We start from the raw sequence: 22,522 nt of genomic DNA, 5'->3' as shown, positions 1-22,522 counted from the left end.
CAGGGCAGCAGTAGTGTTTTTCAAGATTCATGTCTATTTTCTTAAAATTGAAGTATAGTTGATTTACAAGGTTGTGTTAGTTTCTGGTCTACAGCAAAGTGATTCAGTTATACATATACATTCTTTTTCATATCCGTTTCCATTATGGTTTATTACAGGATATTGAATAGAATTCCCTGTGCTCTACAGTAGAACCTTGTTTTGATCTGTTTTATAAATAGCAGTTTCTACCTGCTAATCCCATACTCCTAATTTATTGCTCCCCTCGTCCCCTTTGTTAACCATAAGTTTGTTTTCTAAGTCTGTGAGTCTGCTTCTGTTTGGTAAATAAGTTCATTTGTAAGACGCTTGTCTGCTTTAATTTAAATTCATGTATTTGTATTAGATTTCCTTATGTTTCTTTTTTTTCCTTCGGAAGCATTTATAGGCCAGTGCTGAAAAAATTGCCATCTTTTGCTCCAAAAGAAATATATTTTATTATTATTATTATTATTATTATTATTATTATTATTATTATTATTATTTTGCCTTTTGTCTTTTTAGGGCCAAACCCATGGCACATGGAGGTTCCCAGGCTAAGGGTCAAATTGGAGCTGAAGCCACCGGCCTACACCACAGCCACAGCAACACAGGATCTGAGTCATGTCTGCGAACCACACCACAGCTCACAGCAACGCCAGATCCTTAACCCACTGAGCAAGGCCAGGGATTGAACCCACAACCTCATGGTTCCTAGTCGGACTCATTAACCACTGCGCCACAATGGGAGCTCCCTGCCTTTTCATTCTTATTGATGCTGCCCGGACAGGTGGGGGATTATCTGGTTGCCTGGAGTATGGGGATAGCTGTCAGCTCAGGGAAGCGGGAAGAGGACATATACCCAAGGGTCCCAGGTCTGCTGACTGAGGCAGCAGGCAGGCGAGACCTGGATGCCTATTTTGTGCTGAGCATGCTATGTACCCACTCATTCCATCATTCATTCTTCCGCCAGAGGTATGCTGAACACCTGCGGGTGTGGAGCACTGATCTAGCCCCCCAGGATACAACTGTGAACAAAATAGACAAAAAATCCCTACCCTCATGGGATTCAAGTGGGGGAAACCAACAACAAACAATAAGTAAATCATAGGATAGGTCTGACAGTGATAAACACCTTAGAAAACAGCGGGGATAGTGAGACTGGGAGGGCTGCAGTTTCCAACAGCATGGTCTGGGAGAGTCCTAGACTGAGAGAAGGGTTTCACTCCGTTACACATAGGTTGTGTGCTTACTAGGTGTCAGGCACTGTGGAGGGCCTCCTGGGAACATTCCCATCATGCCATTTGCGTCCTTTTGTGAACTTTCACAAAGAAACAGAACAAACTTTTTTTTTTTGGTTGCATGTGACAAGTACAATACACACTTGCTTAAATTTAAGAAAGAAATGGGGACTCTTTCACTGACAAATCCAGTGATAGTTCTTCTGCTTCAGGCATGGGTGGATCCAGGTGGCTAATCCATGTCATTTCTTGTTTCTTACTCTACTTACCCCCAGATTAGCTTACTTCTTAGATGGATTCTCTGTACAAGATGCCCTGCACAAGTCTATGTTTCCACACCATCAGCTCAGCTATTGCACTGGAGGACTGCATCTCTTTTTTTTTAACTCTAGCAAAAATCTCAGGCTTCACTCTCATTGTTCCAGGCCAGGTCCCAGGCCCATCTCAGGAGCTTAGGGTTGGCCTTCCTTAATCATAGTTTAAGAGCTGGAGAGGGGCATTCTCCCACAGAAGATCAACGTACTATTGGCAGAAGAAGGGAGACTAGATGCTGGTGATAAGAAAATCCATCTTCCACTCTGGCAACACTTGCATCAAGAGAGCAAGAAGGGCTGCAGAGAGCCTGCAAATAGAGAGACCTCATGACCTTGAGCTAGCTCTTGGATTCCCAGGCTCTGAATAAGGGTGGTTTCTTAGCTGGTTCTCTGAGGATCCTTCCAGCTCTTAATCTATTTGAGTTTTTGGCATATTATTTGAGAACAGACACTTTAATTAAATTACCAGGTTTGAAATGATGTAGCGTCATGGGTACTTTTTTTTGTCTTTCAAGTAGTTCCTTTGGCAAATTGCTAAGGAAGCTGTGAGGCACACATGACTCGCCTCTGCTCCGGCTCTGCCGTTTCTTGGTGGCACCCACCTAGCGCTCTGGACATCTGGTCTGCAAGGAAGCTTTGTAAATGTATTAGTCTGGTGTTGGGAAGTGAACTCACTGCCATGAATTTCATGCTCTGAAGACCAGAATGGCACATTAAGGAAGATTTCCCCCGGCTTTACCTCCCAGTGTGAACTTGTGAGTAGGCCATAGTTTAAACAACACAGGACCGTCGACCTCTGTGGGCAAAACCAGCTGTGTGGATGTCAGCATGCTTTTCTGAGACACCGATGAGATGTCTGGGTTCAGAATTCTGTTTTATTGGTAGTGTCTCATCTCCAGAGTTAGACACACACCAGCCGGTTTTCCCGGGAAGATAGGGAGGGATGACAGAGATTGCTCTTTGCAGACTGTGCCGGGGGTGACTTGCCCGTCTGTTCATCAGCCGTCTGTGGGGGCCCATGTTCGTGCAGCCTGGGAGGGGGGGCTTGGTGGTGAGTCACGTCAAAGCTGGAAAGCCATGCACACCCTTCCAGAGGAAGTGCTGGCAGGCAAACCGCTACAACAATGAGTGGCCAGGAGCCATGTGCGGGGCTGTGTGAGTATTGGGCTGAGCAGTGCAGTGCAAGGGGCAAGAGTGCTGCTCTGACTGATGTGCTTTGAAGCCTGGCAGCATCGAAGCTTCCTGGCTGTGTGATCTGGGGCAACTTACTTGAGCATTTTGTGCCTCCATTTCCCCATTATAAATTTGAATCATGGGAGTTCCTGTCGTGGCTCAGCAGTAACAAACCCAACTAGTATCCAGGAGGATGCAGGTTCGATCCCTGGCCTTGACCAGTGGGATAAAGATCTGGCATTACTGTGAGCTATAATATAGGTCACAGACACAGCTTGGATCCCGCGTTGCTGTGGCTGTGGCTATGGCATAGGTTGGTAGCTGTAGCTCTGATTCAGTCCCTAGCCTGGGAACTTCCATATGCTGTGGGTGTGGCCCTAAAAAGACACACACACACACACACACAAATCGGAATCATCATTGAATGCTGTCAGCATTAAAGAGGAGATTATGTATTGGGTTCTGGTCATCAGAATAATGACTTCTGTTGGTGATGGACTAGTATGGTATCCTATTCGTAATACCTAACACATGTGTTTAGTGTGTGACAGACCTGCTATTCATACATGACATACTCAGATAAGGTTAGAATTCATGTTACTTCAGGTGGATGTTATCATTGTATTGATGAGCAAACTGAGAGATAAGTAACTTGCCTAAAGTCGAAGAGGTAGTAAGTGGTGGGTGTGGGATTTGAACCCAGGCAGCTGGCTCTGGAGTCTTGTTCTTAACCGATATGCTCTACAGTCTCACTGAAATCATCAGAGCTACCCAGGGAGCTTCCTGTAGGTTAGGAAACATCCCAGGCACTTTCTCTAGATTGACTCCTTTAACCCTTACAACAGACCTTCTGAAGTGATTGCTTTTATTCTCTCCATTTTATAGATGAGGAAACTGAGGCACCTAGAAAGGGGTCAGAATGTGAATGGAGTTCACATCCTCATCAGCTGGGTGGTTTAAGACAGGGAAGCTGATGACTATGAGCCTCAGGGTTGCTTCGAGGTAACTGAGGACAAGAACTGCCTGCTGACCTGTAAGACCTGAAAGACCTTCTCTGGGGGGTGGCTGTTTAATAATTAGTGAGAGGACCTTGCTTCCAGCTTTATTCTTTGTCTCTAGCTGCTCCTGGTACAGGGACAGGGGCCAAGAGCTCTTGGCTTTCTTGGAGAAAAGGTCTTTGAAGAGATGTTTCCACTTTCAGCTTGGGTCCGCTGTGGCACCAGGGCACACCAGGATGCTGTGTCTGGCCTTGAAGGTGACAGTTCTGCCCCTTGGGAATATGAATACACTGTGAACCTGTCCCAGCCACTTGGGGCAGACTGTCTAATGGGTCTGGCTCTTGGTTTCCTTAGCAGCAAAGCAGTGAGTTTGGGATGGAAAGCAGGTGATGAAAAGCAGCAAATCGAGAAAATTTGTATTCTTGCGATGTGGAATAAGCAAGTGTTCTTGCCTCTATTTTACACACTGAACATGGGGACCTTTGCAAGGTGCTTTCTCAGCAGTCGGTCCCTCTTGTCAGCTATTTAAGCCATGCCTAGCTTCTCCCCCTGAAACAACACGGGGGGCTGTATCTTTGTTGCCGAGCCTGTTCTCGTGGTTATTTTGTCAAATTAATTATTGTAAGCATGAAGTTCTGGGTCAGCTTAATGTTCTTGGAAAATGCTGCCAAATTGCTGCCAAATTATTCTGTGGAAACATTATACCAATTTATACATTCATAGTTGTGAAGTGAAATGTCTGCTTCTCCACAGTCTTGTCCACGTTGGATGTTACCATGTAAAATTTGCCAACTTAAAGGCAGATGTGCTATTTATTTAAATTTCCATTTTGCTAGTTACTAAGGAGGGCAAACATTTTTTTGCTTATTGGCTGTTTGGATTTCTTCTTTTGTGAACTGTCGATATTATGGCAAAATATTTCAGCCTTTATTTAAAAAGCTATTTTCTGATTACAAAATTATGCATGCATATCATAAAAGTTCAAGGAGTGTAGGAATGTGTAACATGACAATTGCAGATTTCCTGGATAAATCCTAACCCTGAGAAATCACCACTGCTGACAAGTGTGGACCTTATTTTTTTCAGAAATTTCTAGAAGGTGTTTTTTTGTTGTTGTTGCTTTTTTTTTTTTTTTTTTTTTTGTTTTTGTTTTTGTTTTGCTTTCCCACACCATATGGAGTTTCAGAGATCAGATCTGAGTCACAATGGTGATGCCAGATCCTCTAAGTCACTGTGCTGGGCCAGGGATCAAACCTGTGTCCTGGCACCACAGACATGCCACCAATCCTGTTTTGCCGCAGAAGGAACTCCTAGAAATTTTTGAATGCCACCATTTCACTGCAAAGATTTCCAAAGTGATACATCACTTTAGCATCTTAAAAGGTGTTTTGCTGAGTGGCCATTTTCTTGAATAAAGGTAGCAGGTTTATTTTGATAAATTGATCTTTCCAGAGAAGCCACTCAGCCTAGAGGGAAGAGTACTGAATTTGGGGTCCCCACCAGCTGCTTTCATGTCTCCCTAGGCTCAGCTGGGTTGTGTGATCTGTTTGACCTTGTCCAGCCTTGGATCAGTGCCTCTGCTCTACCAACAGGAGTGCTTTCTGTTTTGCATGCCAGGCTACTGAGCTGTAAAGGCAGCAGCAAGAGGATGAGGGCTCCTGAACCTCTGTCAGTGCCGGCACTGGCGCTGGCACCAGTGCACGATGACAATAATTAACAATAGTCATTACTAACAGCCAGCATTTCCTCTGTATGTCCTTTACATGCTTGACTGCACTTACACCTCACAACAACTCTGTCAAGTGTAAAAATCTAATATTATCCCTGTTTTTCATACCTAAGACATAGGTTCCTAGAGAATAAACCATTTGCTCAGGGTCGCCAGCCGGGAATTGCCAGAGCCAGAACTCAAACTCGGCCTTGAGAGGTTAACTACCCACTCTGCAGTTCTGCACAGCTGCTTCATGAACCCCCATCTCCCTGTCCACCTTTACACATATTAGTCTGGTCCATATATATCCAGGGACCTGAGGAACCCCCAATAGGATCTCAATTTTGTAAAGACTGAGCAAGTTGGGAGCAGGTAAAAAGACAAATTCAAATGGCTGCATCCCTGAATCAGGGCTCTGGAGCGAGTGGGGAGCGCATCTTTGCCTGGGTGACAGGGTGCAGTTGCCATGGTGGCAGCTATGGCAACGCTGATGCAAGTGCCAGCCATGTTCCCACTGGAGCCCAGCTGGTGAGCTGGAAGATAAGGTATCCAAGACAATGGACTGGGGGCTTGCTGTGCCCTGTGCTTCAGAAGGACCATGTTTGATAGAAATAATTGTTAAATAGTACATAACTGATCAACATGGTTAATTTTTCTCTCCCCCATTTATAGCTCTTGTAGATTAGGTGGCCAGAAAATCCTTAGGCAATTTGGCAGGACTCAGGAGCAGAGAGGGGGCGTCATCCTCTAATTGGACTGTCTAGCCCTGACCTCTAGCAACCATGGGGGCAGTTCCAAGTCTAACTTCTCAATGCTTCTGCCTTCTCCATGGTTATGGTCCTTATTTCTCAGGACCCCCATGAAAATGAATTAATCTACTTAAAAACCACAGTACCGTTATTATTATATTATTAAAATAGCAATAATGTTTCCCTCTTTCACTCAGATTTTCTCTTACTCTGAGTAATTCTCTTACTCAGAATTATCCTCGCTCACCCAGGATTTTGGGGGTGGCTTGCTCTTTGTCATAGTGATGACATAATCTCCCTTTGAACGGTGTCCTTGGCGTTACCTTTCCTTTTTATGCACATATACTATAGCAAGTCTGACGTGGTCCAGCCCCCAGCACCATATTTCACCGACAGTTTCGGAATAAACATGTTTTTATGTGTGGCCCCAGTCACTGCCAAAAACAGCATTTAAGGAGCTTCTAATTACCTTGGAGACTGCGGTAGGTCCTGTATCAGAGAGTCAATAAACTGCTTTAAGCGATGCTGGCTAATTTAAGAATTTGGGGTGTTTTGGGAGTTTGATTCAACAGAACATTTGTTAGAGATGCCCATTTCTGAGGACTCATTTTTAGGATTGTGATTTTCAGTTTGGAGGTGTTGGGCCACCTCCATGCTGATTTATTAGCTTCTGATCAATATCTTATTGAAAAAATTGTGAAGACTTTCTTCTGCTCCTCTCTGGGCGAAAAGAACTCATGGAGCCCCTCTTGGAGAGGAGCTGGGAGAATATGGTATCTGTCAATATAATTTTTCATTTAGAGCTTCCAAGTTTCAAAAAACATGAATTTATCTTCTTCCTTTTTGTCTCTGATTTGTATAGAGTTTGATAGAACGATTCCAAGGACTTCTCTTAATTTTTATTTTAAGACAAAAATTGGAAAGATAGTTAAGGTGGTTTTTAAAAAATGCCTTCTAAAGGTTTATTTGATCCAAATCCATTTAAAACATTAAGAAAACTCAGCTATTAAAATGTTTTAACTGGAGTTCCCATTGTGGCTCAGCAGATTAAGGACTCTGTGATGTCTCTGTGAGGATGTGGGTTCCATCCCTGGCCTTGCTCAGTGGGTTAAGGATCGACATTGCCACAAGGTGCAACATCTGTTGCAGAACTGGCTCAAATGCAGTGTTGCCAGTGCCGTGGCATAGGCTGGCAGCTAGGTCCAATTCAGCGAGGAAATTCCATATGCCACAGGTGTGGCCATAAAAAGAAAAACTTAGTTAAATTAAATTACAAAAATAAGATATTTTAACTAGAATTATACTTTCATCAAAGTGTAATGGATGTATACCAATTAGTCTGCATGGATTGCTACTTACAGATGTAGAGAAACTCAAAAAATAGGTCTAATCTCGGACCTTTATTGTTATTATTGTTAAAGTCCAATTGTACTTCATGAAAAGAGGAACCAACCCTGTAACACTGACTTTGAGTCTGGTGCATAGTAAGCATTTTAGTTCCTGCCTCCTTTCCTCTGTTGTTACTGCCTCTGCAATGGTTTTAACATCTGTTTCTCTCTATTCATGTTCTCTTGGAACCAGACTGCCTGGGTTTGGATCTTGGGTCTGTACCTCCTAGCTGTGTGATTTTGGATAAGTCACTTAACCTCTCTGAGCTTCAGTTTCCTCACCTGTAAAGTGAGAATAATAGAAGTACCTACTTATAAAATTATTTTGAGCATTCAATGAGCTAACATTTATTAAGCACTTAGAACATGTCTGGCACATAATAAGCATTTTTAAACCTTAAAAATGTCATCTCAATGACAAGAAGTTGAGGATTCTCCTGGTCCACAAGGCAAAGGTCAGTGGTGCTGATGAATTGGGATAATCGTGACCTGATTCCACATCCCTGGAGCTGAGGGGCCAGTGGCTCTCATCAATGGAGAGCTCCAGATTCTCATTTCAGACAAGGGAGGGCTCCCAGTGTTGGCTCACAGGAAAGTAGGGAACAAACAAGGAGTCCTGGTTAGAAAAACATATGCTCGGGAAAGAACAGGCTCTCCCCAGGCAAAACTTTAGAAAAACAACAATCTGCTCTCCTTGATTAAAGGGTAGAAAACTAATTATCCTTTCCGGAGGGACGCGAGGCCGCTCTTTGCCCGGCTGTGACCTGGAGGTGCAGGATGTGGATTTCCTTAGGTTGTAATGAAGCCTTTCCCATTGCAAATGTGCCGTAATTCAGATGGATGCATGTGGGGAGAGGGAGAATGCTCCTTTTGCTTTAGAAAGCAACCCCTAGACACTTTAGAAACATCACTTGCAGATCAGTACTTGGAGACTGAAAAAAATAGATTTCTTAAATTGGATTTCGGAAAGACCTCTGTTACAGAACATCTCTTCAAAAATATTCTGTGATTTCTGCTAATTAGACCAGCTGACAGCTTGAATATTTGAACCTCGGTGCTGCCAACAAGAACCCATCCATGCACTGATGATGCGGATCGGAATGCCAGTGAGGAGTGACTGGGAAACATGTTATTTTCATGCTAAATACATGCCAACTAGTATTAGTTCTAGTTTCTTTTGTCAAAGGAAGGTACTGAAACATTCCATATGGGGTCATTTGGGTATGTGTTTCCTTGTCTTCCACATCATCCTGTCAGGAATGGGCAGTTCTGTTGACCTGTACTGTTTGACTGGAGATGTCAAGAAAGTTCCAGAAAGTCTTACAAATACTTCTTGACACCACATCTCCATGTGGGGATCCATACTCATGCAACTGTGGCGTTTCCAACATGATAGGTCTGCTCTTAATTTTTGTCCCCAAATCTGCCGTTCCCGTAAGTCTTCTCCACCCTCTCAATTGCTCAGGCTAAAATTCTGAGAGCTCCCTTTCCTTCTCTTTTAGTTTACTCTCCAAACCCTGTTCCCTACCTTCAAATATGTACCTAAGTCTGTCAGTGCTCACCACCCCATTGCCATCATCTCGGTCAAGTCCCTGCTGTCCCTCACCTCCTCACCTCCTTCCTGCCCTTTGTCTCATCCCTAAAGCTATTTTCTCCACATAGCACTGAGAAGAGTCCTTTTAAAACTTAGATCATGCTGTACACAGTAGAAAAAAAAATAATATATATATGTAAATAAATGATAAAAAAATAAAATGAAAGAAAGCAAAAACAAAACAAAACAAAACAAACCTTAGATCAGGTTTTTTCTCTGCTCAGAATCCTCCTGTGGGTTTTCCGTCTCACTCAAACTAAAATCCAAAGACCTTGCAGTCATCTATTAAGACCCTTACCATCTGGTTCCTGCCCCTTCATGACCTTCTCTGCTTGTTGCTTACTCACGTACCCTACTCCGGCTGTACCAGGCTTACTGCCCCTTAGCTGTGCCCCAGGAACCTTGCATATGCTATTCTGTCCATCTAAGACACGCCTCCCCTTTAGGTCTCTGTTTTAACACCACTTTCTTGGAGATGCCTGCCCTGAACACCCCATAGGAAATGCCAGTTACTCCCACTATCTCTAGTCCCCTACCATGCTTTGGTTTTCTCTGTAGAACTTATCACCTCCTGATGTAAGCGCCAAAAGAACAGGGACTGTGTTTTACTCTCTGCATCATCTCTTATGCCTACAACAGTGCCTGGTACCTCATAGACACTCTGCAGGTATTTAGAGCTAACATTTATCAAGCACACAGTATGAGCCAGGTAGCATGCAAAGCACTTTGCAGAAATTACTCATTTACTCCTCATGGCAACCCTAGGAAGTCTAAGTCTTGTCATGTCTGTGTTAAATGGGAACTAAGTCTTGAGCAAATTCCACAAGGTACCTAAGGATACATGGTGGGCTTGGGCTTGAACCCAGGTCTCGGAGGCTGCAGAGCCCATTATCTGACCACCTTGTGTTACTGTTGTCTCTCTTTGGGGGCCTTACATTGTTCTAGAAAGGTTTGTGGTACTTGCCCAACACACAGAAGAGTGAATGAACAACGTGTGGACTTGAAATGTGGAAACAGCCTTAGTGTATTTGTCGTGACAGGATGATGTCTGGAGTTTGGTTTGCTGGGAGCAGTTATGGCATTTTGCAGATACTTTTTCTTGGATGAGGAGACAGCAAGGGAACTTCAGTGGGGTTAGGAAGGTGAAAGTCATGTATAATCCAAAGTGCTCCAAGATGCCCTGGGAAAGCTGTCATGTTAGAGCCTGACCCCCCTTGTGGCCAGAGTTCCTGCCTTTTTGCCAGGGTTATTCATTTGGACAGTTCTGGCCCGAGGAGCTGGCTGGAATTTGAAGACCATTTGCTCAGAAAGTGCCTATCTAGGATCCAGTTCAGCCTGGGGGTCATGAGACGGGGGCAGATCCACAGTCCCATCCCAGGTTTCTCTCTGGGTCCATGCCCAGCCTGCAGAAGGCCACCCGAGATGCTCTCAACTGTGGAACTTGTCCTCCCTCTCCCACAAGTGCATGTGGTTATATTCATGCTCTGTCAGCATGTATATAAGGCTCTTCTGTGAGGCTGTTGACCACAGGCCTCCTAGGGCAAGCACTGTGTATTCATTCTCCAGCTATTTATTAAGGTTCTATTAACAGAGTGCAGGGACAGCAATGAGTCCAAACTATATACTCCCTGGCCTTCCACTTCATCACCCAGAATGAGGATAACTCTTTAAATGCACTTTTTGTGGAGTTCCTGCTGTGGTGCAATGGGATTGGTGGGGTCTCTACAGCAGCAGGACACAGTTTAATCTCCAGCCCAGGACAGTGGGTTAAAGGATCTGGTGCTACTGCAGGCTGTGGCTTGGATCTGATCCCTGGCCTAGAACCTCTGTATGCTGCGGGGCAGCCAAAAAAAGAAAAGAAATTACCTTTCTACCTTCTGGATCCTAGATAGGCACTTTCTGAGCAAAGAGTGTTACGTGTGTTAACTCAAATAATCCTCACAACAGCACTATAAGGGAATCCTGTTACTACCTCCATTTTACAGAAAGGGGAAGTAGGAACAGAATGTTTAGGTCACTTGTCCAGTGTCACACAGCTAACGAATGGCAGAGCTGGCTCCAGCATCTGTGTTCTTAACTCCTGTGCCAAGCTGCCCCTTTATAACACCACCCGAGAATCTTTCAAATTGACCAACAGCAGTTTTTCTGGAAGATTGCACCCGTGAAATGTTGTCCTAAAGATAAAAGCTTTGCAGGAAGTTCAAGTGTAAAAAAGAAACACAGCAGAATGGCTTGTGAGAAGGGAGCAGAAGATGTAACGGGTGTTGCTGCAGGATCTCTGAACAGAAGGACCAGGCTGGGGGTGGAAAGTGGGAGGAAGCACAGAAAGCCAGAGAGTATGGGAATTTTTATCATTGTTGAATGATTCACATAAATATGTGACTCTGAAACAGGGACTTGTAGGGCTGATTTCTCACAGTACTGATAAAACTTCACATTTAAACCATTTTTGTCAATTCCCAGGCCTCACAGAATGTTCTCCTGGCTTTTATTTACATCATTCCCTTTTCTGGAGTAGTTAATAGCATTTTAGTTTGCATTGTTATTTCATGAAGATGTTTTCCACAAGATGTCTATCTTTTATTTTGCCTAAAGATATCTTTACCCTCACTTTTAAAAAATTGTGGTTAACTACATATAACATTGTATTAACAATTTTAAGTATGAAATAATTCTTTGGCATTATATTCATTCACATGTTGTGTATCAATCACCGCTATCTAATTCCAGGACTTTTTTTTTTTATCCCCTCAAAAGGAATTCACCCTCTTCCCTTAGCCCCTGGCCACCACTTGTCTGCTTTCTGCCTCTGTGGATTTGCCTATTTTGGGTATTTCATATAAATGGGATCATACAATATGTGGCCTTTTATGTCTGGCTTCTTCCACTTTGCATAGTGTTTTCGAGGTTGTTCCATGTTGTAGCTTGTATCAGTGCTTCATTCTTTTTTATGATTGAATACTATTCCATTTTATGCATATGTAACATTTTGTTTATTCACTTTCATTCATCCTTTGATGAAATGTTATACCTTTTTAATATATTTACTAGAGTACTGGCTGTGTGCTAGATACTTTGCTACATGTTGTATCCTGAACATATAAAGAGCCTTTACATATCAGTAGCAAAAAGTACATCCCTTTTATATACATGAATAGATAGGAGTTCCCTTGTGGCACAGCAGGTTAAGGATCTTGCATTGCCACTGTAATGGCTCAGGTTGCTGCTGTGAAATGGATTTGATCCCTGGCCCAGGAACTTCTACATGCCACAGGAGCAGCCAATAAATAAATAAATAAGGGAGTTCCCGTCGTGGCGCAATGGTTAACGAATCCGACTAGGAACCATGAGGTTGCGGGTTGGGTTCGGTCCCTGCCCTTGCTCAGTGGGTTAATGATCCGGCGTTGCCGTGAGCTGTGGTGTAGGTTGCAGACGCGGCTCGGATCCCGAGTTGCTATGGCTCTGGCGTAGGCTGGTGGCTACAGCTCCAATTTGACCCCTAGCCTGGGAACCTCCATATGCCGCGGGAGCGGCCCAAGAAATAGCAACAACAACAACAACAACAACAACAACAACAAAAATAAATAAATAAATAAATAAACAAAAACCCTAACTTCTAAAAAATAATAATAATAAATAAATAAATAAATAAATAAAACCACAAAAAATAATGAGTAAATAACCTGAACAAGAAGGGAATACAAATATAATTATTTCATGGGTTTAAAAAATTATTTCAGTCTCTTTTTAGTTAATTCGGGAATTAGTTTGGATAGAGCAGGTCTCCATTATTTAGAACAGATCTTAGACATTTGTTTGGGGAAGAATTTCATTTATTGCTCCATTCAAGTAGGGATGTGACCTAAGGATCATCTCCATTGGTTTTCCTAGAGGCTCCATTTTATTTTTATTTTTATATTTATTTATTTATTTATGTCTTTTTTTAGGGCCACACCCATGGCATATGGAGGTTAACAGGCCAGGGGGTCTAATCCGAGTTGTTGCTGCTGGCCTATGCTAGAGCCACAGCAACACCAAATTTGAGCCACGTTTGCGACCTACACCACAGCTTATGGCAGTGCCGGATCCTTAACCCACTGAGGAAGGCCAGGGATAGAACCCGAAACTTTATGGTTCCTAGTCAGATTCGTTAACCACTGCACCACGATGGGAACTCCAAGGCTCCGTTTTTAAACCCTTTGTAAAGTAGCTTGCTCTTTTGAATGTTTCTGAATCCAGATGGATACAAAAATCTTTTTGGAGAGTATGTTACTTTTCATGTGGGTCTCAATACATTTTGGTTGGTCACTCACCGCCGAGATATAGAGCGGTGGATTTTCAAAGTCTGAGGCTCTTTGAAATTGCATGTGCTATGTTTCTTTAACTGTGCTGGTAGGCACCTGTTACCTACCTCTACTGATCTCCTTAAACGTGGCCAGTGCCAATTAAGATGTGCTGCAAGGATGAACTGCTCAGTGGAATTTGAAAACTTAGTGCACAAAAAGGTGAAAATATCTCTAATATTTTTTCTGTTGATCACATGTTGAACTGATAGTAATATCAGGCTAAATAAACTATATTATTAAAATTAAACTTACCTGCTTTTTTAAAAACCATTTTACCGTGACTAATAGAAAATTTTAAATTGCATATATTGCTCACATATTTCAACTGAGCAGTGAGTGCTGTTCTATAAATAACTGGCAGATGGGTGGAAAGAAGCCTAAACAGATATGACTTCTGCACCTTCAGAGTCTTAAAGGTGCCTGGAGAGAGAGACTACAGGAGGTCTGGATGCCTCCAGGAACCCCCCAGAAGGTCTGTGCCTTCACTGTGGATCCCTTTGGCTGCCTTCTCTCTCTTGACCAGAGGGATCTTTTTAAAGGCAAATCTCATCATGTCATTCCCTACTTTAAAACTTCAGTTGGAGCCCCAGTACCCCCCAACCCCAGCCTTTAAGGCTCTGTCCCGGCCACCAGCCCAGCCTTGTCTCATGACTCTCAACCTCCTTCCCTGCCTGTCAAAGCCTTTTTATAAACATTATTGTAATTTCCATTATATGCACAATATGTTTCCATAGTAATGATTTAAAAATACATAATGTAAAAGATAAAAGATAATGCCCACAATTATGCTGCCTGCCCCCTACACCAGCTACATCATCAATCACTGTCAACAGCTGGTGCCTGTGCTCTTCCAGGGCCCTCACTCTGCACGTGCACAGCTGATTCTGTACGTGTGTGTGTGCAAACCTAAATAGGTTTATCTATTGTCCTGACTCTTATTTCACATACTGTATTTTACCGTCTCTCTTTGCTGGTGAGGGCATAAGTGGACTGCATTATTTTTAATTGATGTCTGGTATTTTATTGCATAGCTGTGCCATAATTTATTCATGTTTATTACTATTATTTATTTATTTATTTTGCCTTTTCTAGGGCCACACCTGAAGCATATGGAGGTTCCCAGGCTAGGGGTCAAATTGGAGCTGTAGCCACCAGCCTATGCCAGAGCCACAGCAACATGGGATCCAAGCCTCATCTGCAATCTACACCACAGCTCATGGCAACGCGGGATCCTTAACCCACTGAGGGAGGCCAGGGATCAAACCCGAAACCTCATGGTTCCTAGTCGGATTTGTTAACCACTGTGCCACGATGGAAACTCCCTATTACTATTTTTAATTATAAAAATTTTCACCCATATAGCTAAACATAGACTATTACAACATTCACCTCTGTACCCCCATATAGACTTAATAGACAGCAACAATGTGCCTTGTTGGCTTTAGAATTTTTGTAAGAATAAATGAAACCTTCCAGGCAGAGAAGAAGCCTTATGTGTGCCCCACCCAGTCCCTCTCCTTCCTGAGAGGGAATCACTGGTGTGCAGGTGATACAGCTCCTTATCTGCAGCCTTACATTTTTACTATGTATATATGCAGCTATAAACAGTGTTACTTTGTGCATTCCAGGTAGGATCATAGCCCATCATGCATCTGTCTGCAATCTGGATTTTCATTCCTTTTTTGGGGAAGATTTTTCATTAATATATAGTTCTATATGGTCTTAATCACAGATATTTTAGTTGTCCTATTTTACTTCCAATTGCTTAAATGTGTTGGAGTTCTACTTCTTAACTCTGAACTCTCTATCTTTGGTGGAACAGTCTGTATAAGATTGGATTGATCTATGGGAGTTCCCATTGTGGCTCAGAAGTAAAGATCCCGACTAGTATCCATGAGGATGTATATTCAATCCCTGGCCTCAGTTGGTGGGTTAAGGATCCAGCATTGCTGTGAGCTGTGGCTTAGGTCACAGTCGTGGCTGGGATCTGGTGTTGCTGTGGCTGTGGCGTACGCTGGCAGCTGTAGCTCCGATTCGACCCCTAGCCTGGGAATCTCCATATGCCGCAGGAGTGGCCCTAAAAAGACCAAAAAAAAAAAAAAGATCAGGTTGGTTTATTGTTTTGAAAGTTTTATAGATTTCATCAGCAAAACTGTCTGCCCTGGTGCTTTCTTTTTTTAAATTGGTTATAGAGCTTTTTAGGCTTTCATTTTCTTCTTCTTTTTTTTTTTTGATCTTTTTGCCATTTCTTGTGCTGCTCCCATGGCATATGGAAGTTCTCAGGCTAGGGGTCGAATGGGAGCTGTAGCCACCAGCCTATGCCAGAGCCACAGCAACTCAGGATCCGAGCCTCATCTACAACCTACATCACAGCTTACAGCAACACCAGATCCTTAACCCACTGAGCAAGGCCAGGGATCGAACCCGAAACCTCATGGTTCCTAGTCGGATTTGTTAATCACTGAGCCACGACGGGAACTCCTTTCATTTTCTTCTTGAGATAGTTTTGATAAGTTATATATTTTAATGGAATGTATGCATTTTAAGTTGTCAGATTTAATGGCATCAAGTTGTTGATGGCATTCCTTTGTCATTTACTTGGTGTTGTATCTGTCATTCTGTACCCTGATCTGTAACAGTATTTTTCAGTGTTCTCCCCACCCCCAGCTTGATCAGTTTTGTCAGCTCTGTCTATTTGGTTTATCTTTTCAAAGATCAGTTGTTTACCTCCTGCACTTTGAGCATGCTTTTCCTGTGGCCTCACCTACAGTCCCTTTTCTCATCATCTGGTTGAGTCTTTTTTTTGGCTTCTCAAACCTTGATTGAGCCACTTTGGCTACAACTCTTTCTTTTTTTTTTTTTTTCTTTAAATACTTTCCCTGTTAATCTATCTGTTGAAAAACTCACCCGCCTTCTCCCTCTCAGTTTTTGGTCTGGTTGTCCTTCTGCAAGTTCCTTAAAAGCTAGAACTGCATCTGTTTTGTTTACCACTGTCTCTCTAACATGGAGCATTGTACCTGGTATACCATAGGTACTCAGTAAGTATTGGTGAAGAAATTAGTGGGTGTGAATACATAAATAGATACAGCTACATCCTCCAGTGGGTAAAGGCTGTCTTTTCAGGAGGTGTTCTCAATAGGACTGTTGCCAAAAGGATGCAGCTGGTGCTGAGTGATTGTACCAGCTGAGCATTCTGAGGTTCAGTGATTCTTTTTTCCTATAATTCATCAGGTAATAAATAGCTGGAGTTGTAGCCATGGCATGCATAGAATGAAGCTGAGTGTGACTCAGTGAACCACAGAGACATGGTACTGGCTAGTGCCCTTGTACTCTCTTAAGGAAACAAGCCAAAGTGATGAGCCTTCTGTTCTGCACACTCCCTCTTTCCAGGGAGCTTCTCCAGGAAGAATTGGGTTTTCACCTGACTAAAGACCCACACTAATTGGGTTTTAATCCTCGATGAGGTACCAAGAAACAGAAACTAAAATACACTTAAAGCAAAAGAAACCACCACATATTACGTGGTCCAGTCAGCATACAAATACCTGGTACTGATTTCTTTTATAAAGTGTAGCTGTTTGGTTTTCCTGGTAATGCCATAGTTGTCTTCATGGGGAGAGAGAGGTAAAACAAAAGAAAAGAAATCCAAGGAAATTTTGTTAGCAAGATGCTCTGAGTTGAGAATTAAGATATTAAAATATTTACAATATACACAACATGCTGGCAAAGGTGATAAACTTTGAAAAGGAAAAAAGGTCGTAGTGGGACCAGGAAATTAGAATGAGAAAATGGGTCTCTTTTCATGATTACAGTATACTCATATTTGTGGCCATGTTGTTGTCACCTAACAAAATATTCATAGCACATTAAAGCCTTTGTTTTATTTTTACTTCTGTTTTAATCCACTCTGTAAGAATTAGATGTAAATTTCATTATCTCTCCCACATGAGGCCTTGCCAATGATAATATCTCCTTTACTGGGTTAAAGAAGATGCCTTCTCAATAATAATAACAGCTAATTTGATCAGCTATTAAGTGCCAGACCCTCTGCTAAACATTTATATAGTACATTAATTTAATGTTTCAGTTTCGTAAAAGAGATTATTATCCCCACTTTCCAGATGAGAAAGTGGAGGCTCAAGGGGAGGAGAGAGTAGGTAGCCTGGTTGAGGTCCTCCAGCATGAAGGGAGGGAGTCCCTCTTGGGGCCCTCAGTTGGCTCCACTTTTAGCCCTCACAGTGTAGGCAGCAGAAGCAGCCTGAAAGCCACACTCCTGGCAGATGCTGTGGAAAGGGTCATCAATACTCTTCTCGAGGTGATGGGAAAGAGCCATATTTGTTTTCTCATGGTGGGAAAATGCAGCATGTTGTTAACTTGGCAGCCTGCTGCTCCTGAGCTTATGCTCTCTGAGTCCAGCCTCAGAGACACACACCTCAATCTCTGCTCACTCCCTAAATGCACCTGGAATCCTGGTCTTTCTGTGGGCATTTCTCCATTTCTGCTGTGAGCTCTCCTGAGGGTGGAGAGTTTATAACTTTTGTTTCCAACCGTCCCTAGGGTTGTAACCTCCTTCCTGACAAGAAGCTGTGCCTCCCCTCTTGGCAGTTTCTCTCCTGCTCCTCCCCCAGCCCTGGCTCCTGCCAGCCCCTCCATGGAGGTGGAGGTGGGGGTGCATAATTAGCGGTCAGCATTGCCCTCCGGACATCTGTGGATGGGCTGTGCTTCCTCACAACGTGTGTACACACTGTGCACAGACCTGAGCCACTTAGGGGCTTGAGGACTGGACAACTCTAGGGAACGCCTCCTAGCCCTGTTACAAAGTCCACTGCACAAAGCCTTTTTCTGTAGAACCAAGTGCCATTTTCTCCCTTGCGTTTTTGCTGACAGTGCAGAAGAAGTTGCTTGTAAAACAGAAAAAGTACACCCAGGACAGGCTGGACCCGGCTTTGATGTTGAGATGCTGTCCTGTCTGCGCCCAGTTTCCTCAGTGGTTTCACCAAGGAGCCTTCTCAGAAGTGTGTGTTGTGTTTCCCGACTCCTTCCTGTAAAGCCACGTGGATGGTAGCATTTGGCTGGGGAGGTGGAGGAAACTATCAGGAGACATATGATGGCAGATTCGATTGGTAAAAAGGACTCCACCAAAGTGACTGATCTGGAAGCCTGGCTGGTGGTGCAACACAGGGGTGGGGGAGGTAACAGTTAGGGATAGCCATTTTCTCGCCATCTTGGTAGGTTTCCTGGTAGTTTCCCCAGCAGAGAAGGGTGCTTTGAGTTGCCCGAGAGTGCCCTGGATTGAGAGATTTGCTCTGATGCCTTTTCTTTGCCTTCCAGGCCTCTTTAGTGTGAGGCCCTGCTAAACTGGTGTCCTCCCAGAAGGAACCCCCATGCTGCATTCTTCCAAAAGCACGGAAGCCCTGTTTGGTGGGGCTTCTCTATTTGAGAGGGGCTACACCCTCTGAATCTGGATTCAGATGTAGCTGGGTATGAATCCCACCTTGGCCACCTACCTGCTGTGTGACTTCTGGCACGTGGTTTAAACTCTCTGAGCCTAAGTTTATCCTGTCTGTAAAAATATGGTAATGATAATATTCCCATTATACCATAATGTTATATATTATATGAAAAAATTACAAGGTTAATGTATTATTTAAGTGTATGTAATGCCATACATATAAACGTATAGAATATTTATATAACACCATTATAATACTACCTGTATATCATGTATTAACATTATAGGATAACATAATAACCCATCTTATTGTTATTGTGAGATTTAGATTGTGTAGGCAGAGTATTTAGAACAGTCCCTGGCACATCCTGTAACTTAATCACTGTTAATTATTGTGATTGTCATTTTCTGTGGATTGTAGTGTATTAAACAGGGGCACATTGACTCAGAATGTTCTGGTATATGTTGTTGCTTTGGAAGCAGTGAAGCTCATCAAATAATTAGGAGAGCAAAGCTCAATTTAACCCAGGAGTGGAATCTAGGGGGAAATGTTGAATCTTAAGGGTTTTTTTCTTTTCTTTTTTTAAGGGAGAAATGTCTTTTCAGAAGAGCTTAGACCAACATGTTACTTAATAAGAGAAGAGTATTAAATCTAAATAACCACCCACCTTTTCTCTGTTTGTCTTGAGATGTTATTAGACTGGGTTTTTATTGTTGTGGGTGTGGGTGAGGCAGAGGAAGGGGGATGGATATAAAGACACATCAGGCAGAAGTTCCCATCTGTTTTGCTGAGTTGTCCCAGCTCTTCTGTTCAGTTCTGTGTCCCTGTTTGAAGGCTGTCTTTGGAACCAGGCCTTGGGGGATGGAGTGGCACCCTGCTGACATCTGTTGAGAACTTAGCAGGGACAGAACTGCAGTTAGAACCCTTATCTCATCTTGACTCTGTGTACTGGGTGCTATTTCTCCTGAAATAACAGGACTGAAAAACAGGAATGTGAATGCTCAAGAGCTTAAGCCTCGGGTTCATGGTCACACAGCTAATAAAACACCATGGGATTTGAGATCAGACACCTGAGACCACAATTCTGATTTCACCTGTGTGATGAGAGTTGCATCACTCTCCTTAGGTCTCCCTTTTCTCTCCTCTTTCTTTTCTTTTTCTTTTTTTTTCTCTTTTTAGGGCTGCACATTTGGGGGTTCCCAGGCTAGGGGTCGAATCAGAGCTGCAGTTGCCAGCGTACACCATAGCTCATGGCAATGCCAGATCCTTAACACACTGAGTGAGGCCAGGGATCAAACCTCATCCTCATGGATACTAGTTGGGTTCGTAACCCACTGAGCCACAACAGGAATTGCCCCGTTTTCTTATCTTTTGAGTATGATAATGCATCTCAGCTCCCAGTGTGAGTCAGTGAGTTTGGCTACATGAAGTATTAGCATATATTGTTTTAAGTACTCAATACCTGCCAGCTGCTGCTCTTATAGAATTATCTTGTATTTTGTTTATCTCTTCCCAGTAGAGCCAAGCTAGATTTTTTATCAGGCCCGATGATTTTTATCAAAGGGTGCACTTGTCACTATAAGCATCCTCCTTTGCATTCCTGCTGACTGTGACAGGGAGGTCCAAGAAAAAGTTGTGGGTATTAGGTTAAAAACCAACACCACCAACCCCTGGTACATCAGTGACTAAAACCTCAGGGCAGGTGCAGGGTGGGCCTTTGTCAGAGATACTCTTCAGTGAGGTGGTACTTCAAGTAAACATGACAGTTGAATATCCATATCGACAGACAGCATTTGGGGAAGGAGTAATGTATCACTCTGTAAACAAGCTGTGAAAGGTGTCCCTGTGGATATGTTGCCAGCTACAAAATAGGATTCATTTTACGAGACAGAAGTAAGGTTTTTCTGGTTCGCTGGGGCTGCCCAGCCTCCTTGGTGTATCTCTCCTTTTCTCTACTGTTTACCTGCCGCTTGTGTAGACCCAACTTAAAGCTGCCTCCATCACATCTAAGGAGCATGATTCGTGTGGAGAGATGAGTAGGTGAGTAAGCCAGTTCCAACTTGTTAGGCAGCGGCCACATGTCCTGTCCATGGTCCCTTTAAAAGTCTGGAGCTGGAGCGTGGCCTGCGTGGAGGTGCATGAAAGTGCAGGCACTCCCCAGCATGTGAGCAATGACGGGGGTTCCTAGGCTGCAAACATCACCTGATGGCATTCCCTTGAGGACCGTTTCTGTGTGAGAAATACAGCTTAAGGTTGGGAGCTTGATCTAGCTTTTTGAATTTTAGATTTTCTTTTATTTTTTAAGGGTGAGGGATTGACTATTTCAAGAGACTCTGAGGCTTTCCTCCTGGGGGGCTAGGAAGGAGTTTGGAATGAGTTTGGCTGCAAAGATTGCAGACCTGTAGAAAACTCCAGCAGCCTCATCTGCCTAGGCCAGTTCTTCAAACATCTCTCTTTTGATAAAGCTGCGTCTGAAGTTAGTGATTGCCTCTGAAGAGCCGATGAATAATGAATGTATTGTCTTTTGTCCTCTTTCAGGCCTAAACGGCAGCGGCAAAACAACTTTCCCATGTTTCCATCTCCTAAAGCCTGGAATTTCAGAGGGGTAAGTGTTTTCCCTGGACAGTCCTAGCTGTCATGTGTTGTGTTCTGGATGCTCCAGAGAGGAGACTGCCAAGGTTGGCTTCTCTGATCAAAGTCTCCACTGAGGAAGCTTCTGTACTTTATCACCTGGGAAAGTCATGTTTGCATCAGCACTTGTGGTGTAATTAAAAAAAAAAAAACTAAGTGGTTCAGTAAGCACCACCTGATGGTTGCTTGCCATGTAGGTCTTGGGTTACTGAAAGCATCTTATGAAGAAGCTAAGAGGTGGCAAGGTTGACAAAATGGGGCTGGTGGCTGTTTTCTTGGAAACATGGAGAGAACCAGTACACAGTGAAGGAAAAAGAAATCCTAAATGTACAGTCTGTTTATATGTAGATTTTTTATTTTGCTTTACGAAACAGCCTTTAAAGGGAATCATAAAGTTCTCCCAGTCACAAAGCCATAGACCCTGAGAGATGTAGGAAGGGTCAGATTTAACCTCCCCTTGATGCAAAGTTCTCATCATTTATGTAATAATAATAATAATAGTCAAAATGTATGGAGTTTCTTCTGTGTGTTAAAATAAATTCTAGCTATGACCTCAAGAGCAAGTCCCTTGCATGTGTAGAAAATATTCTGAACTCTTTTTCATAGCAGGCCTTTACCAGTGTTGTTCCTTCTGCCCAGAACACTGTCCTCTGCTGCCCAGCACCACACTCCTACACACATTGCACTGGCCTACCCACTTTATCCACTGGATCTAAGCCTTGACATCATCTCCTGTGGGAAGGCATCATGACCACCCCGAGTCTAACCCAGGGATACCTCCTATAGACCCCTATACTTTTACTGAATTTAAGATTGAAAGCCCCAAACATCAAAGAACTTACCATTGTCTTGTTCACTGCCATAGTCCCTGGGCCTAGCACTGTGCCTGGCACATACAGGCTTAAT

At 43.2% G+C, this 22,522-nt stretch overlaps 1 protein-coding gene across 11 annotated transcripts in view; it reads left to right on the top strand.

Annotated features, from left to right (window-relative positions):
• ARHGEF3 (Rho guanine nucleotide exchange factor 3) overlaps positions 1-22,522 on the top strand; it is a 343,125-nt gene that overhangs the window by 94,640 nt on the left and 225,963 nt on the right. For all 11 annotated transcript variants that reach the window (XM_021068992.2, XM_084988719.1, XM_084988712.1 and 8 more), the window contains one exon: positions 21,524-21,590. In XM_021068992.2, coding sequence (XP_020924651.1) covers positions 21,524-21,590 — 67 coding nt within the window. The remainder of the gene's footprint in view (positions 1-21,523; positions 21,591-22,522) is intronic.

Source organism: Sus scrofa, chromosome 13, assembly GCF_054392235.1.
Source record: "Sus scrofa isolate SSC_HxYL_T2T_F1_AM1 chromosome 13, Sscrofa_HxYL_maternal_Yorkshire_Landrace_v2.0, whole genome shotgun sequence".
NCBI classification, from domain to species: Eukaryota; Metazoa; Chordata; class Mammalia; order Artiodactyla; family Suidae; genus Sus; species Sus scrofa.
Note: the sequence above shows the minus strand (reverse complement) of the source record. Positions and strands in the feature narration are given on the sequence as shown.